General features: G+C 42.9%; 1 protein-coding gene across 1 annotated transcript; it reads left to right on the top strand.

The window, feature by feature from the left end:
* Window positions 1-3,250: 3,250 nt before the first annotated feature.
* MOS (MOS proto-oncogene, serine/threonine kinase) lies at window positions 3,251-4,294 on the top strand. The gene has a single exon (XM_065629980.1). It carries the CDS (start codon window positions 3,251-3,253, stop codon window positions 4,292-4,294), a length of 1,044 nt encoding a protein of 347 aa, XP_065486052.1.
* The last annotated feature ends 12,677 nt before the right edge of the window (window positions 4,295-16,971 follow it).

Raw genomic sequence — 16,971 nt, 5'->3', positions numbered from 1 at the left:
ATTGCAGCCCTCGGGACACAGGCTGTGTGTTTCCCTCTTGAAAGATCCTGTTGCATTCTCTGCTGGTGACTTCTACTTCATACAGCTTCCCTTTTCCTGGTGGAAATAGCAGTGAAATGGAACAGTGCACTTGGAGGCTGCTGTGGGTTCGTTCCACTGGGGAAGGGTGGCAGGGAGAGAAGAGGCAGCTTGTCCCCAGCAGCCCTGCTCCCCTCCAAAAATGGTTCCCCAGGCCACGCTGTGATCCCCTCCTCCAGCCTGTGGCAGTGCTGGAGCTGAGCAGAGCTGTGAAGTGTGGCAAGGGCGTCCTACAGCGGTTGTACCTCATGGCAAGGGCGTCCTACAGCGGTTGTACCTCGTGGGAAGTCACTGGGTCGAGTCATCCATGGGTTACAGGAAAATAACATCTATTAAAAATAAAAGCCTGCTTGCTTCGAGGTCTGCTCTGGTTGTGTTCACACTGAAAGACACTGGAAGTCCCCCTGATCCAGTCCTCAGCAGTCAGCTTGAGACAGGACAGTAAGTTACATGAAGGCTGTTTAGATCCCCAAATACATCCTTCTTCCTGTTCAAAAATTCAGTGTATTCCCCAAGAACCACACAACCTGCCTGCCGTGACAGAGGCAAAACAGAAAGGTTTCAACAGAAAAGGGTAACAGGAAAAATTACCAGAAAAGGGACAGCTGGAAGGAGTGAAGACAACAGGGATTTTGATAAAAGTAATATGGAAGGTCTGCTTTATCCTTCCAAATGAGACTTCAACCAAAGAAATTTGGAAACAGCCCTAATCCTAACCCTCTGTTTTATGGACATAGATTTTACTGCGGTGTTCTGTAGCATTCACAATCTCCAGATATGCTCCTGTAGCTGTGAGTTTAACAGGTCCACCCTCAGGCCCTTCATCCATGCATCCTTCTACCTGCTCCTCTCCCACAACCAGCTTTCCCTTTGAACCTTCTCTGCCACCTTAACCTGCTGAAAACGGGTTGTAACAAGTATGCTTCTCCCATGAGAAGGCCACCGTTCTTGGAGAATTCATAGCAGAGATGTCCCTCTGCTGCTTTTGTATAATATATGGCACAGAAGTTCATGCAAGAAGTAGAGCCCTAGCAGCACTCAGAAAATAGTAACAAAAAAATCTTTTCTCTCTCCAGTATAGATTCATCTGCTTACCGTAGCTTTTCATTTCCGTCACACCTTACCTGCCCAGGAGACGTTTCTCTGCAAAGATCAGAAGCGAAGACTTTTTTCATAGAAGCACAAAAATCACACTGCTGATCACAAAGGGAGCGTAAAATACCTGTTATCTCCATGGTTTACTTCACTGCATATTTAAAACTACACTAGAGCTCCTTCGGGCCTCCCGCCACCCCCAAAGCATCCCTTGGAGCCTGATGTGGCAGCAGCGCCCAGGCCAGGCAGCTGGTCCACGGGAGGGGATGGCAGCTGGGTACAACCTGCCCCGCTTCTGCCTCACGACCGCGAGCTCGCAGGGTGCCATGGCACCAGAGGAGTCCAGCGGCCTCTTGTGCTCCTACCATCCCTTCTGGGAGGGGGGAGGAAAGAAGAGCCTGTGTTGCCAGGCATCTGCAGGGACTGTCCCACGCAGAGCCACTGAGAGGCCCTTCTGGCATCCCTGACTCTTCACACTCTCGCTTGTTAACAGCTCCTACAATGCATATTTGCGCCTATTTACCCACTTCTTCCTCAGCCTATCTGTTTCACACTGAGAGGCAGTAACCGTAATTCCCCGTTCTCATTCATCTCTGGGCCAAGTTTCCTTCCCTGTGAATTGCAATGGCAAATTTCTCCTGGTCATTCTAAGCCTCAGTGCCTGGGAAGATCCCCATTGCTGATTTGCTACATAGTGCTGCCTGAAACCCTCTGACCGAGCTGATCTAGGATTCGAGTAGGGTCAGAAGATGCCTTTGGGACGTTTGAGTTGTCTGTTCAGGTGAACAATCAGACCTTTCTCAAGGTGGAGAACACTCCGGTTCTGCTTGCACATGTTCTGAGCACCCCTGAAACCTCCCTCAGCACGTCTGCGCTGCATCTTACTCATCCAGAGCAGCAAAACGAAAGGAACACCAGGAGAACGCTGCAGGAACTGCCTGCGGAGCCAGTGCTGCCCAGAGGTAAACTCTGAAGAAACAGGCACTGCCAGTCTCTGAAGTCCTGTGGCAGGATCCGTGTTGGCAAAGCTGACATCCAGAGGAAGGTTCTGAAGGGTGAGGAGGTTGGAAATGGGGACCAAGCTTTCCAAGATATTTGTCAACATGTACACAAAGGTCCTTACTGGAATATTCAAAAGCACTTAGCTGCGTAGGTCCCGTAAGGGTGCTCTGATGCATGGTCAGCACAGCAGGGACCCAACACCAGGGCAATTAGCATGGGCACTGTGAGTATGTGAAAGTAAGGTCGAAAGAGCAAAAGCCGCTCTGAAAAAACACAGGGACCACCAAGGCAAAATTATGTTTATTTCTGCCAGAACAGCTCCGTAAATTTTGCAATAAACCTACAAAAGAGGATCCAGAAATAAAAGACACACCTGTAGTAGCTGCATGGAGTATGATGGGAAGATGATAAAATCTTTATCTGTAATTCCAGTTGTTATACCCAATGGATGACACAGAGCAATCGTTTGTCTTTATGCTGCTATTAAGCTTGCTGTCCTGCATGGGCAGAAACGAGCAGCCAAACCCGTCCCCTTGTCCCAGTCATGTTTAAGTGGCAGGTCTCTGCAAACAGACTTCTATGTTCAGTTATGCCTGCCATCAGCTCATCAAATGCTAGCACTCACCTCTTCAGCTGCTTTCTCTGACAATGACTTTGAGCTGTTTAACGCATCTGATGATGATCATTCCTGCCTGGAGCCACGGTGAAATGCATATGCCAATCACGGCTTTACTTACTCCTGGGGCATTTTGCTAGAGGCAATCAATGGGCAGAACATCTTTCTTTTCTCTTCAAATGAGAAATTATGTGAAATACATGTGAGTTAATATTTTTTTATCTTTAGATCCATTTGCCTTGACTTTCTAGAGATTTACTTCAGGGCTGGAGGAGAATGTTTCCAGGTGAGCCTGATTGGATTCAGCTAGTTGTGACAGATGCAGTTCATTTGGGGGTGGGAGGGAGAATGGTGAAGAGAGGATAAAAGGCTTTGAAAGCCACTGTAGCACCCTTTCTGTCAGGGAAACTTTCCAGTCTTCTGTCTTAGTAACTGCCTTTTATTTTTTTCCATCTTATTATGCCATCACCTATTCCTCTGAATTGTTTTCTTCCTTTCGAGTTTTCCCCATCTGCGGATTTGCGACCGTGCAGCAGCCCGTTAGTTATCCCCGGCAAAGACAGCAAACATTTCTTGGGGGAAACTCTTTCAGCCAGGACCCGCCGCTTGCCTCCACGCCTGGCCTGGTGCTCCATTGACTGGGACCAGGTCTGTCTCCTGCAGCTGCTGGGCTCTGGGGGCTTCGGTTCTGTCTACAAAGCCACCTACCACGGTGTAACTGTGGCTGTGAAGCAGGTGAAGAAGAGCAGCAAAAACCGGCTGGCATCACGACAGAGCTTTTGGGCTGAGCTGAACGTCGCCCGGCTACAGCACGAGAATGTGGTACGTGTGGTGGCTGCCAGCACCTGCGCCCCAGCCAGCCAGAACAGCCTGGGCACCATCATCATGGAGTACGTGGGCAACATCACTCTGCACCATGTGATTTATGGCACCGGCGATGTGTGGAAACAGGACGATGAAGGAGGGTGTGGAAGGAAGGCCCTGAGCATGCGAGAGACCGTGTGCTATTCTTGCGACGTTATGACCGGCTTAGCCTTTCTTCACTCACAGGGCATTGTGCACTTGGACCTGAAGCCTGCAAACATCTTCATCACTGAGCAGGGAGTGTGCAAGATCGGAGACTTCGGGTGCTCCCAGAAACTGGAGGAGGGCTTGTCCCAGAGTCCCCACGTTTGCCAGCAAGGGGGCACATACACACACCGTGCCCCTGAGCTCCTCAAGGGAGAGAGGGTCACTGCCAAAGCCGACATCTACTCCTTTGCTATCACCCTTTGGCAAATGGTCATGCGAGAGCAGCCCTACCTGGGTGAGCGGCAGCATGTGCTCTATGCTGTGGTCGCCTATAACTTACGCCCTTCGCTGGCTGCTGCTGTTTTCCACGAGTCACCAGTGGGCCAGAGACTCCAGAGCATCATCAGCTGCTGCTGGAAGGCAAACGCAGAGGAGCGCCCTGGTGCAGCCCAGCTCCTCGCCGGCCTCAGAGCCCTCCGGGGCAGCCCCTAGGGACTCTTACCCCTGCTTTTACTGTCAGCTTTTCTTTCCCTCCATTTTTCCTCCAAACATAACTAATTTAGCTCGCATGTAATCAAAAGGCTTTTTTTTTTTTTAATTTTAAAAAAAGGAAACTGCTTTGTTATAAGAAGGTTATAAATAAAGAGGTTTAACTGAAGTGTGGGGTTTTACTGTGGGAGGGGATAGAGGCAAGGATCAAGATGTTGGCAAATAGGACTTTTTCTGGTTTAGCTGTTCTGTGCTGCCTTGCTCAGAGAAACAGAGGGAATGTGATGTGGATAAAAATAGCTGTTTTCAAATAAGTACAAAAAAGGGTGGCTTTTGGAAGGTTCTTTGTACATAATACCTTTTGGTGTTTCTAAAATGTTCATATATGAGTAGTTCTTTACACTAGCTAGGTTTGTGGTTTTGATCTTTTCCTCTTCATTTACCAAGGAATGAGTACGCATCGCAAATCAATGAATGCAGAAAAATGAATACAGTGTGTCAGTGGGGTTTTTTCTTGTTCTTAGATGTACTTAATTTCAGTAAGTATGACGTTTCTGAAACGGAAAATGTCAACTGCCCAATCTCAATTGAAATAAGGAGTCTTTTTGTCAGTCTAAGGCTATTAAGAGTAGGAAGATACATTAACAACTTGTGCTTTTGTAAGACTTCCAAGCTGCTAGGTGTGTTGCAACTTGCTAGTTGGTATATTGTAAACTTTAGTATCTGAAGTATTATAAGCACATCTTGTGTGGAATGACAAGTACCCAGGTTTTTGAGGTACCGGAGGAGTTTAAAAAAAAGGTAAAACATGGAGACAGGATGTATAGATACAAAAACCTAATAAATCAGGGTAAGAGGGGGATTACTTGCCCTTTGTAATGCATGGGTCAGTATTAGACAAGATACTGGAAGTACTGAAGAGGAAGATTGCTTGAAGCAATAATATTGATACTCTGCAGGTGCTCAAAGCATACACTGTTAAACTATCCTCTGTGCTGTTTCTGTCTTATCTACTGTCTTTCCTAATCTGGCTGTAAGATGTCTGGGTGAACAACTGTTGTAGTCAATGCTGAAGACAAAGAGCTCTGGTCCCTGATTTATCAGAACTGATAATTATAGATCTGTCGATCTCAACCCTTATCTGGATCTCCGAAGATCCAACTGCTGTAGCTGATATTGTCATTCTGCTCAAAGACCCTGCTTCTTTTTAAGATGGGAGAAAGAGTGATGTTACAGTTAAATTGTTTTTCTCCTTTCCCCTTCCTCCCTCTTGTTTCCATACTGGAAAACAAAAATCCTGAAGGAATTGAGCCAATTTGCTGATTTCTGATCTATGTCTGTTCTTAGCTCTGTGAAATCCTGGAAATGAGCAACTATGTGAATTTGAGATGATTCTGTAGGTCTTTATGGTATTCGAGTTGGTCATGGAAATTAATGGTTTATAAAGCATATCTAAGCTTAACTGTTTCTTGCTCTTCTGTCCCTCTTAAGTGGAACTAAGAAATGCTGTCTGGAATCAAAAAACCTAAGGTAAATACTGAAATAGATTTCCTGTGTTTCCTCTGTTAAAATAATTGTTATAGGATCAGAGCTTACATTTTTCATGTTCCATAACTTCTTTTAATAAACAAGAAATATCTTATGAAAGTTATCATAATAAGTCATTACCTTCTAATGACCTCAGCTTAACATCAAGCCTTACATAAAACTGTTTCTCCAATCTTCAAAAGAATAGAATAAAAAATGGAATTAAAGTTTTTTAGTAGTTTCTAGAGGTTTCTGTGTTGTATTTATTTTGCCAATCTAGGTAGCTGTTGCTTAAGCTGCTAGAAAGTTGATATTTTGTGCTTAATGATACTTTAGCATCAACGAGTGCTACTTGAGTCTTTGTGAAAAATCAAGCACCCTTCAAATTGTTATACTTGACAGAAGAATACTGGATGGCCAAGACCTCCTTTTGAAGTGTAATCAGCTCTGCAGATGTCTCTGTCAATTTTACTGGATTATTTTCTGAGAGGGAATGAGAACTCTGCACAGGACTCAAGATATAGGCACATCATAGTCAGCTGTCACAATGACATTCTGTTTTTATGTAACTTCTAAGATTTGCTTTGCTGCTTTTTGATTGTTAACAAGCATTGAATTAATACTAATCAAGAAGCATCTCAGGCCTGATAGCTCAGAATCCACCGTTTTACATTATAAGGATTATTTTGCCTGTTTCCCTCAACTTTACGTCAATTTACCTTGAATTTCATTCTGCTAGTTTGTAACTGGCCCTTGCACTCACTGTCCTAAATAACTCCACCAGCAGCAAAGTTGTTTATTTTATGGCTCATCCTCTTTCATGTTGCTTATGAATGTGCTGAGCAGCATAGAACCCTGGGGAACATCACTGGGTGCTTCCTCTAGTTGAGAGGAACTTTGCTTTTATCCTCTGTTCCTACCTCTTGACTTATCCAGCCCAGGATTTTCTCTCTTAAACATGGCTGCTTAGTACCTTTTCAGAGTTCACAATGAAGGATTTTTCAGATGCCTTCAGAAACCCAAGGGAAACATATCAACTAGCTCCTTATCCATGTGCTGTTGGTGCTCCTAATGAATTCCAATACAATGCAACACAATTGTGAAGCACAACTCCTTCCTGCCAAAGCAATATTGGCTCCTTCTAAAGAAATCATATATGTCTGTGTTTGTTAATTCCTTATTTCTTAAAGACTTCCATGAGATATGGTCCTCTACAGAAGAGAGGCCCAGGACACCTGGGTGCTTTTCAAGGATTGCCTTTTTCAAGCTTAAGATGGGTCCATCTCAATGAGTAGGAAGTTGAGCAAAGGTGGCAGGATGCCTCCAAGGATAAACAAAGAGCTCCTGATGAAACTCAAACATTAAAAAATAAACATCCAAGAGACACCAAGGGGAATTTTGGAACAAGGAAGACTTGCTGTTGGAAGAGAAGGATCACAGATTCACAGAATGGCTGGGGTTGGAAGGGACCTCTGGAGATCATCTAGTCCAACCCACCTGCTAAAGCAGGTTCACCAGAGCGGATCTCACAGGAATGTGTCCAGGTGGGTTTTGAATGTCTCCAGAGAAGGAGACTCCATAAGCTCTCTGGGCAGCCTGTTCCAGTGCTCTGGCACCCTCAAAGTAAAGAAGTTTCTCCTCATGTTCAGATGGAACCTCCTGTGCTTCAATCTGTGCCTGTTGCCCCTCATCCTATCATTGGGCACCACTGAAAAGAGTCTGGTCCCATCTTCTTGATATCCACCATTCAGATATTTATAAACATTAATAAGATCCTGTCTCAGCCTTCTCTTCTCCAGCCTGACAGACCCAGATCTCTCAGTCTCTCCTCATAAGATGCTCCAGGCCCTTAATCAGGTTAGGGAACATTCAAACAAACAAGACATATGCAAATTCATGGATCCTGATGGGATGCACTCACAAATGCTGATAGAGCTTGCTGATGTCATTGTGAGGTCACTCTTGATTATCTTTGGAAGGTCATGGTCATTAGGAGACATTCCTGAAGACTGGAGCAGAGCAAATCTAACTCCTATCTGCTAGATGGCCAAAAAGGAAGATCTGGAAAACTACAAGCCAGTTAGACAAATAATTCTGGAAATCATTGCCAAACATAGGAAGGACAAGAAGCTGATTGGGAGTAATCAGCATGGATTTATGAAGAGGAAATCATACTTGACCAACCTGGTAGCCTTCTGCAATGAAATTACTGGCTGCTGGATGATGGGACAGCAGTGGTTGTTGCTTATCTTGACCTTAGTGAGGATTTGGCTCTGTTTCCCATTACATCCTCAAAGAGAAACTGAGGAAATACAGGCTAGATAGTGAAAAATGAAAACTAGCTGAGCCGCTGGGCTCAAAAGTTTGTGATCATTGGCATTAAGTCCAGTGGAAGACCAGTCACTAGTCGTGTACCCCAGAGACTGAAACTGGGCCCAGTACAGCTTAACATCTTAATTAATGGCCTGGATGACGAGACAGAGTGCACCCTCAGCAAGTTTGCAGATGATACAGAATTGTATGGAGGGGTCAGTACCTCAGATGGTTGTGCTGGTAGGGACCTCAACAAGCTGGAATAATCTGCCGATGGGAGTCAATGCAGGGAACTGCAAAGTTTGTCACCTGGTGGAGGATAACCCATGCACCAGCACAGGCTGGGGGCCGATGGGCTGGAAAGCAACTTGGCAGGAAAGGACATGGAGCTCCTGGTAGACCCGAGTTGAACATGAGCCAGCAATGCGCCCTTGTGGCAAAAAAGGCCAACAGCATCCGGGGGGGCATGACAGAGGGTGTTGTGCTCTTCCAGACCATTGCCAGAAGAGATGATTCTTCTCTGCTCACTCAGCCCAGTGAGACACGTCTGGAGCTCTGGGGCCAGCTTGGACTCTGCCAGAATGAGAAAGGGATGTACCAGATCAGGAGCACAGCGATGAGCCATTAAGTTGATGAAGGAACTGGAACCTCTTCATATGAGGAGAGGCTAAGATAGGACTGTTCAGCTTGGAAAGAGAAAATTCCAGGGGCTCTTACCAGTTTGTATAAATACTGATGGGAGGCAATAAAGATGGAGCCAGTCTCTTCTCAGTGGTGCCCAGTGATAGGACAAGATGTAATGGACACAAACTGAAGGACACGAAACTCCATTTCAATGAAACATGAAACATTTTTTATTGTGAGGATAGCCAAACACTGGAGCAAGTTACCTAGAGAGATTGTGGAGTCTTCATCCTTGAAGATATTCAGAACCCAGCTGGACATGGTACTGAGCAACCTGCTCTAGTTAACCCTGCTCTGAGCAGGAGATTGGACTGGACAATCTCCAGAGGTCCTTTCCAACCATAGAAGTTCTGCAACTATAATAACATTTATAGGTGCTTGAATTTCAGGCAGCTCCTGAGTTCTCCTACAAAAATGTTTCTAGCATGAACCTATTTTGTGTTTCCTCCAGGGACAGCACATATGCAAGGAACACACTTTGATTCCATGCAATGGCTTTGTTGTCTTGGGGGAATCAGGTTTCAATGATTAGGGCTGTTTTGTTTTGTTTTGTTTTTCTTTTAAAAACCTGTCATCAGTAGATCTACCAGCGAGGCTTGACAGAATTCTTGTTCTTGATATCCTGAAAATAATAAATTATGGGGTTTATGTTAGTTCCTTGAAGTTGTTGTGTTGTTGTTGTTTGTTTGTTTGTTTGTTTCCCATCTATTTTTATATTTAATCCACCAGAGCCTTATCCTTTCCATTTTCTTCATCTGGACACGGCTTCAGGTTTTCAAAAGATGCCTTCTTGCTTCTCAAGCTGGCGTAAAAGCTAATGAGTATAGCTGCACATTGCTCTTTAACTGTCACACTTGCATACCTTCGTATAAAATATTAGCAGAAGGCACATGCTGCTAACAGAGCAGTTGCAGACAATTGTGTTACAACTCTTAAGGGATTCTGTTCATCCAAATGTTTCCCTAGGTATTCTAGAAGCTGCTTTTGTTCTTTATATCTTCTTCTTCATAAATATGTATGCAGCATAGGCTAGCAAGACATGGTTATAAGTCAGGATAAACCTTAAGGGCCACTCGTACCTTGTTTATTTATTCTCTACATTCCAGGAACTGATCACCAGCAGCTTGATCAAACTAAACGGAAGATTTATTGAAGGCCTGGATAAAGTGCTACAGCCAGGTAATTGTAGTTTATTGACAGCTTACTACGCTTTCTGAGCATGAAACACTTGTGAAGCCAGTGCCGAGGATCCTTTGTATGGCTGCCCCAATCATTCAGCCAACCAAATATGAAAGGGGGCATCACTTTTTCTTTCTAGGGGCTAAATGCCTTGGCAGGGTGTGTATAAAAGCATAATGAGTTTGAAAGGCTGGACTAGCACTCATGTCCTGTTGGCTCTGTAGGGTCTAGCAAATTCAGAAGTATAGGATCCAGCATTGCACAGATTCAAATGATGCAGCATCAGTGCCACTCTCGCTATGGTGGTACTGTAATATTTCTTTGGGCTGTGCCCTTCAGCCCTCCACCAGCCAGGTATGCTCTGTTCAGGGCATGAGTTATCTGATGCTAAGAACAGGCTGGACCTCCTCAGATAAGAGCGACCCTGCATCTCGTCTGCACTCTTAGGAAGGAACAAAGCCTCATTTGTGCCAAATGGTAAATGTCAGATCTCGCATGTCTTACCATCAACCACGTTCCACAGCTTGAGATAATTATTTTCCTTGGAAACAAAATTGTTCCTGTATTCAGGTTTGGGTCGGGATTTTTTGGTTTGTTGTTCTTTGGTGGGTTTTTGTTTTTGTTTTTAGTAGCAGCAACTGAAGTGCCATTTCTGGGATCCTGGGATGCCGTGTCACAGTGGCCATTTTCTCACGGTGAGCTGGTTTTCTTGGACATATTTTATGTTCTCTGTTCAGAAGTAGCACAAGCTGCTTTTCCAACCTCCAGCCCTGCAGCACTAACTATTCAAAACCGAGTGGGTTATCTCCTGCCTCACAGCAGTCTGCGGTAACCACAGCCTGCATGGAAACTTTAGCTAGTTCTCCTCAGTCTCCCAGTGCCTAACTACCTAATCTGGCTGCATTTACTAGTTTCAGAAAGTACATATAAAGAAGATACTGTAAAGTGCTTGCATTCTCATGTCTAGTCATCAGCAGCAGTAGCTGTGGACATATTAACCACATTAGAGTGTTATATTTTGTGCTTCCTTACTCATACAGATAGCATTATCTACTAAGGGAAAGCATGAATTAAAAGTTCTAATGCTGGTAGGTTTTTTTTCTTTTTTTTACAACTAATGGCATCCACCACCCCCAACCTCCCCCACATCTCCTCTTTTCCCTCAAATGGGCACATGTGCAAAACTTGACAGGATGCAGTTAAAAAAGACATTTTATGTAATTTTATCTAATTCAGACTGAATGCCCAAATAAAAGACAATACTAGTTAGTGCTGAAATGGTTTTAGGTCAAAATTAAATATTTTCATGCTTTTCTTCACAATTAAAACCAACTTCCACATGCTTTCTTGAGGTCCATGAAGTGCAATAATTACTTTAGCAGTCAAGTGATTGTAAGACAGAAAAGATGGCTAGAAGCATGGGCAGTATGCAATTGTAATAAACAATTTCTAGAAAGAATGAGAAAGAAGGAAAAGAAAAAGCATGGAAGCATAATTTTATCATTCTGTATTACACTTGCTATAGCTTTTATGGAAGGTTTAGTGTCTCTGGTTCTCAAATAGAAATATCAACAGATATTTCATAATCAGTTTTTTTAAAAGTAAGCATAAGATACAATTCTGTTTCTCCTCTCTTTGGGTGTGAGATTCGTGGGAGTATTACAGTTTAAACATATTTGATAATTAATCCGGGAACGTTTATCTGTTTCTCTTTGACAGTCTCTGGCTTCCCATCAACAAGGAACTCTGCTCCTGGCTTATTCTGTTGTTTGCTTCTCTTGCCTTGGAGGCTGCTTCTGTGCCTCCTTTTTTTTTTTTTTTTTCCTCCAGTGTCATGCTTTATCTCAAGCCAGAAAGAAAGAGGTAACGCCACTATATTCAAATGATAAAAATACCATATAACTTGGAGCTGGGCACATCCTCAATATAGAAGGCAGGATGGGAAGTGTGAAGACAGAAGTGTGAAGATGCGCGGGTTGCTTCTGTGTTGTGTGGTAACATATATCTGCAGCGAATAAAACAAAACAAAAAAATGTTTTACTGAGTATAACACAAATATTTCTAAATTCAATGGGACTTAAGTGGATGCTTAGTATTTGAATTATGTATCATTTTTTGCAGCATTAGCATCTATGTTTATAAGTTCATCCACTAAAACAAAGATGAGAATAGGGGAAAAAATGAATGGTTATTTTTAAAATTAACTGTACTTTGAGCACTGTACTTATACTTTATTTTAGCCATTTATCTGCTACAAATACCTTAATGGAGTGCTCAAAGAGCCTCTTTCTATGCTTCAGTTAACCCAGCTGCCAAATATTTCTCTGCCTGCCAAATGAAAAGCCTTAAAACCAGTTGAAGAAGGCAAATGGAACAAAATTGGTCTACTGGCATCTCTCCCAGTCTGCCATCAGCGAAGGATGCCACAGGACAATTCGAGAGCAGAGGCACCATCCACCGCTGGACTTCGAGCACAAGGTTCAGTCTTGCTCTCTGCCCAGCCTGGAGTGCAACAGCTGGAGTGCTCAGCAGAGCAGCGAGGTGGTTGCATTCGCCTTTGCAGGGCACCTGGGATAACAGGGAAAACAACTTAATAAATATTCTACTGCAAATGTGCCAGGCAAAGTAGGCTGCAAACTGGAAACGTAAATGTTCAGGTCTTTTTAAGTTGCTCCCCCAAAAAGGGCGGAAGGAAAATCAGTTTTATTTTCAAGCCATGTATTTTTCTCAACCACTTACTTCAAGAATAGTGAAAGAGTTTTGATTCGGATAGGGCACATGTGAAACTGGTCCCAGAGACAAGTATGGCAAGGTGCACCTGAACAGAGATATTACAAAAACTGAGTGTAAATGTGAGAAATGATACACTGAGGAGGCTGGATTTTTTTTTAAATAGTAGTTAATAGCGTATACTATGTATTTCAGTAAGTTTAGAGAGATATCATATACTTTGGCTGCATCCTTGTTTCTCTCTTGTCTAACAGTTCCATTAAAATGGTTTGCAGGTAACACAAAAGCCACACACAAAACTTCTGAAGGATTGTATCATTGCATTGACATGCCAGTAGATGAATGTCACCCGACTTTCTCTTTGTATATAAAGTGACAGAACTTCTCCAGACCTCACTTAAAGTTGTCAATCCTTGTATAGCTTTTGGGAATGAAATGATTACTGTTAGATGTTTTCTAATTTAAAGGAAAGAAAAAGCATGTTCTTAAAATCGAATTAATAATTCCTGTCGATGGCTGACTTTCAGAGGAAATAAATGTATTTAATTTTTGAAAAATATTTTTCTGCTTTGAATATTATCATGCTTGCATAGTTCATTTAAAAAGTTGTGTATTGAATCACAAACAGCATTTGCAATAGTGTCCTAAACATAAAAATTAGCCCTACCTGACAAAATCTTAGCAAGGGTGGTAGGAAAGAGCCATTTTCACAGAGAGACAAGGGAGGTGGCTGGAGGAGGCAATGAGACAAGCCAGAAACAGGGAGTGGGGAGACACCCCCAAAACCAAAGCTATTCAATCAGTGAAGGTCTCATTGGAAAATAAGTTTATGCTGACACACGAACTTCTGTCTTGTGCGCTAGGAGCAACCTGCCTGCTGGTCTGTCAGGACTCCTTATGACTTAAACTAAAGGTCTTGAACTAGTGCCTGAAATTGGATGAGGCCATCGATTCCCTTCAGGGCGTTCACCCATCACCACCAGGTTGTATTAGTCTTTGGTTTACTTCAAAGCAGTATCAACTTCACCTCCCACCTGCCCCCAGCTTCCCAAAAACCCAACCATCCTGGCCCATCAAGATGAAAACCTGGTTCATTTAAAATGCTCTTTGAATCATTACCAACCCCCAAACTGTCTGTGGGGTCTTTTCTTTCTTTTATTGATGATTGTGCTATGTGCTAATTATGATTATTAGTTAGTGCTATACTTTAATAACAGAAATTATTTAGCAATGTATACCAGTACACAAGTAATGGAGGATTCTTCATTGGAAAAAAAACCCCACGTTCTTTTATATAGAGATTTTAAGAGTAAAAAGCTTGGTTTTCTAAGTCAAAGGTTGTTTGTTTGTTTGTGGGGTTTTTTTTGTGTAGGGGTTTGGTTTGTTTTCATTTTCAGGAAAGAGGAGAATCGATCTCCAGGTATTAGCATAAGGATTTGCGGCTGCCAGAACAAAGAGATTGTCTCTACCTCACACCAAGAACATTTCGCAAGAGCGTATGAGCAGCAGTGCTTCCTCTGAACACCTCGGGGACTCTCAAAAAGGAAATGTTAATAACACCCCTGCAAGGGAGGGGGAAGGGGCCCATTGACAGAACAAAGTACCTGCCGGGTGCTCTCAGAAATGTTTTCCAACAGTCATAATTATTGAAAGATTATTTTGTACGTAAAATAAAAGCATGAGGTCATAATGCTGAAAAAATTACAAGCGTTAATATTTCTTGAAATGTTTTCAAGGCACATGGCTACCCTACTCAAAACGACCTTCTATGTATACCACAATAGTTAATTTTATTTGCATAAAAATGGAATGCTTGACCACAACCCTCATAAGCACTAATACTGTATTTTCCTCAGTTTTAAACCAGTAGACAATACCGCTCCTTTTGGTCTGCGTCTGGAAAACCTGTTGTTAAGAGTTTTCGCTGTGCACAGAGGTAGGAATGTTGGAGGCGCGAGCGTGGGCATCTACATTGAGTCGCTCTTACAACATTTAAGCAATCGTTGCAGGGGAAAAAGACTTTTCTATTTTATATCTTCTGGGAGACTAACCAAACCTTATTACATATTTCTAACAATGATGTTTTATACACTGGTGTGAAAGGACATGTACGAGCCCTGTTTTCATTACAACAGAAGTAGGAACTTCTGCCATTTATTTAGGTGAAAGACAAGATTAACAGACTTGCTTTCCTCTTCTGTAAGTTGTTCTCTTAAACAGAACTGCTCGGTCTCTTATGAAATGACATTACAGACTCTGCGGTTGTTGTTCCTGACCCCCTACTGCAACCTCATAATTTCTATGTAGTAGGCTACAGCTGCTGCTTTGCCACATGAGCTTTATAGAGAAGTCAGCAAGCCCTTTGAAAACAAAACTTCTTAATATTTGATGCCTCTTGGATCACTTTCATGTTACATTGTGGATCCGACCAGCTGTTCTGAACAATCACAGTGTAACGATTTCCTCAGTGGCTAATAATTCCCGTTTGTAAAGCACATCTTTAACACTATAGTATCTCCTTTAGTTCCAGGTCCTAAGTTTTATGTTATTATTCCTGTTCCTGTCAGGTTTTGAGTAATTTAACTTGGCTAGTTCACGCAGGGTCAGGTCACAACAGGAGGAGCATTACTGAATTGGCTGTAGTCTTCCTGCACAGACTCCAGGGGTGGGAAGGGCATCTCTTTGCAAGTAAAATTGTGAGATGCAACTAACATCCTGCTGTAGTAGTCCTATACCATCAGGATGCTGATTCTCCCCTGATTTAACTCTCATCATGATCTATGGCAAACATTTGCTGGATTTTGTGCTTCATCATCTGAAAACCATTTGGATCAAGAATATCGCAAGGAGGAAACTAATCTTAAAGGGATGAGAAAAACCTCAGGAAAAAAATGCATGATGCAGTGGTGCATTCTATATCAAGAGAAGTTTTTCCTCTAGTCGTAAGGCAGTGTGAGGTCAGGATCATTCCTTAAATTATCCCTGCTCCATGATAGAGGGGCAGCACAAGCACCGTGAAACAATTCCCTCCTACTCTGTCTCGCCAAAGAATTAGATTAGATTAAACTGGTTTTTGGAAGAAAAAAATGTGATCAGTGACTTCATAAACTGGGCTCTAAAACAGTAGATAGAGGGTCATGGGCAAAAATACATGTGGACTACATGCATTGGTAAACATAACTGCTGTAAAATGAATCAACTTTTTCTTCCTCAAGGACAGACATTCAAGCATGCAAACACTCTGCTGCTGGTCGCTTCCCACAAAGTCTGTGCAGGAGGCAGACAAAAGGAGGACAGACAACACCAAAGTCTTTATTAGCACAGTACTGCCAGACTTCATACATTCATACACACCAGCATGTCCCGCTGCTTCCTAAATACTCCCAGTACAGAGTGTCCATAGAGAAGCCAGTGAGGTAAGGGTAGCAAACCAACCCATATGCTGGAAGCCATTTCCAACTCAGTTGGTAAAACAGCTTGCTATGTTCAAAAAGTCACGTGGATATTATGTGAGTAGATGCAGCTTTTCAACATGTGTGAAAACCATTGCAGTCTTCTTGAACTATTTCTTCAAAGTACAACAGATCATGACAACCTGTGCCAAACGGTGCTGCCTCAAGTGGCCAAATCTGAATCACAGAGATTTTTGTAGTTTGCTGTATATTTTTATACTTGATTAACCTTTCCACACATTAAATCTTCCAAAGTGAAGATTTCGTTTCCAAAATGAAAACTGGATGCAAAAATACCAGTTTTGCTTGTGCATCCACTACTTCTGCTTTTGCTAGACTGACACTGGGGATTTTTTTGTACAAGAATTGCATGTCCCCCTCTTGGTAATGTGGCCTGGATAACAACAGATGATACCGTAGGAACGTGAGTGTAAATAGTGAGTGTGAACAGAATACCCAGATCGGCCTGTTCTGAGAGGATGTTTGCCCAAAACCTGATAACGCTAAGAGGACATTAAAAATAACAAAGTTTGTTTAAGATAATGATCACCCAGATTAAACAGTAACCAGGGGATTAGATTATTGAGAGACTTTTGAGAAAAGAAGTTAGCTTGAAAAGCAGCATGAGATTGTTAGAAGAAACCTCGGGCTGGGAAAGCAGGACCAGAGCAGCAGGCGATACAACTTCTAAGGCCCGACAGCTTCCTTCCCACGGGAGGGGAATTTGGGGAAATTAGTTGTAGAAGGGTATGTAAGAAATTTGTAGGTGATTATTAACACTTTGTAAGCACCTAG

This window comes from Caloenas nicobarica, chromosome 2, assembly GCF_036013445.1.
Source record: "Caloenas nicobarica isolate bCalNic1 chromosome 2, bCalNic1.hap1, whole genome shotgun sequence".
NCBI lineage: Eukaryota > Metazoa > Chordata > Aves > Columbiformes > Columbidae > Caloenas > Caloenas nicobarica.
This window is presented reverse-complemented; position numbering and strand designations above follow the sequence as displayed.

Bases quoted from the DNA above. Each gene is read 5' to 3' on its own strand.
- MOS (XM_065629980.1), top strand. From the start codon at position 3,251: ATGCCATCACCTATTCCTCTGAATTGTTTTCTTCCTTTCGAGTTTTCC.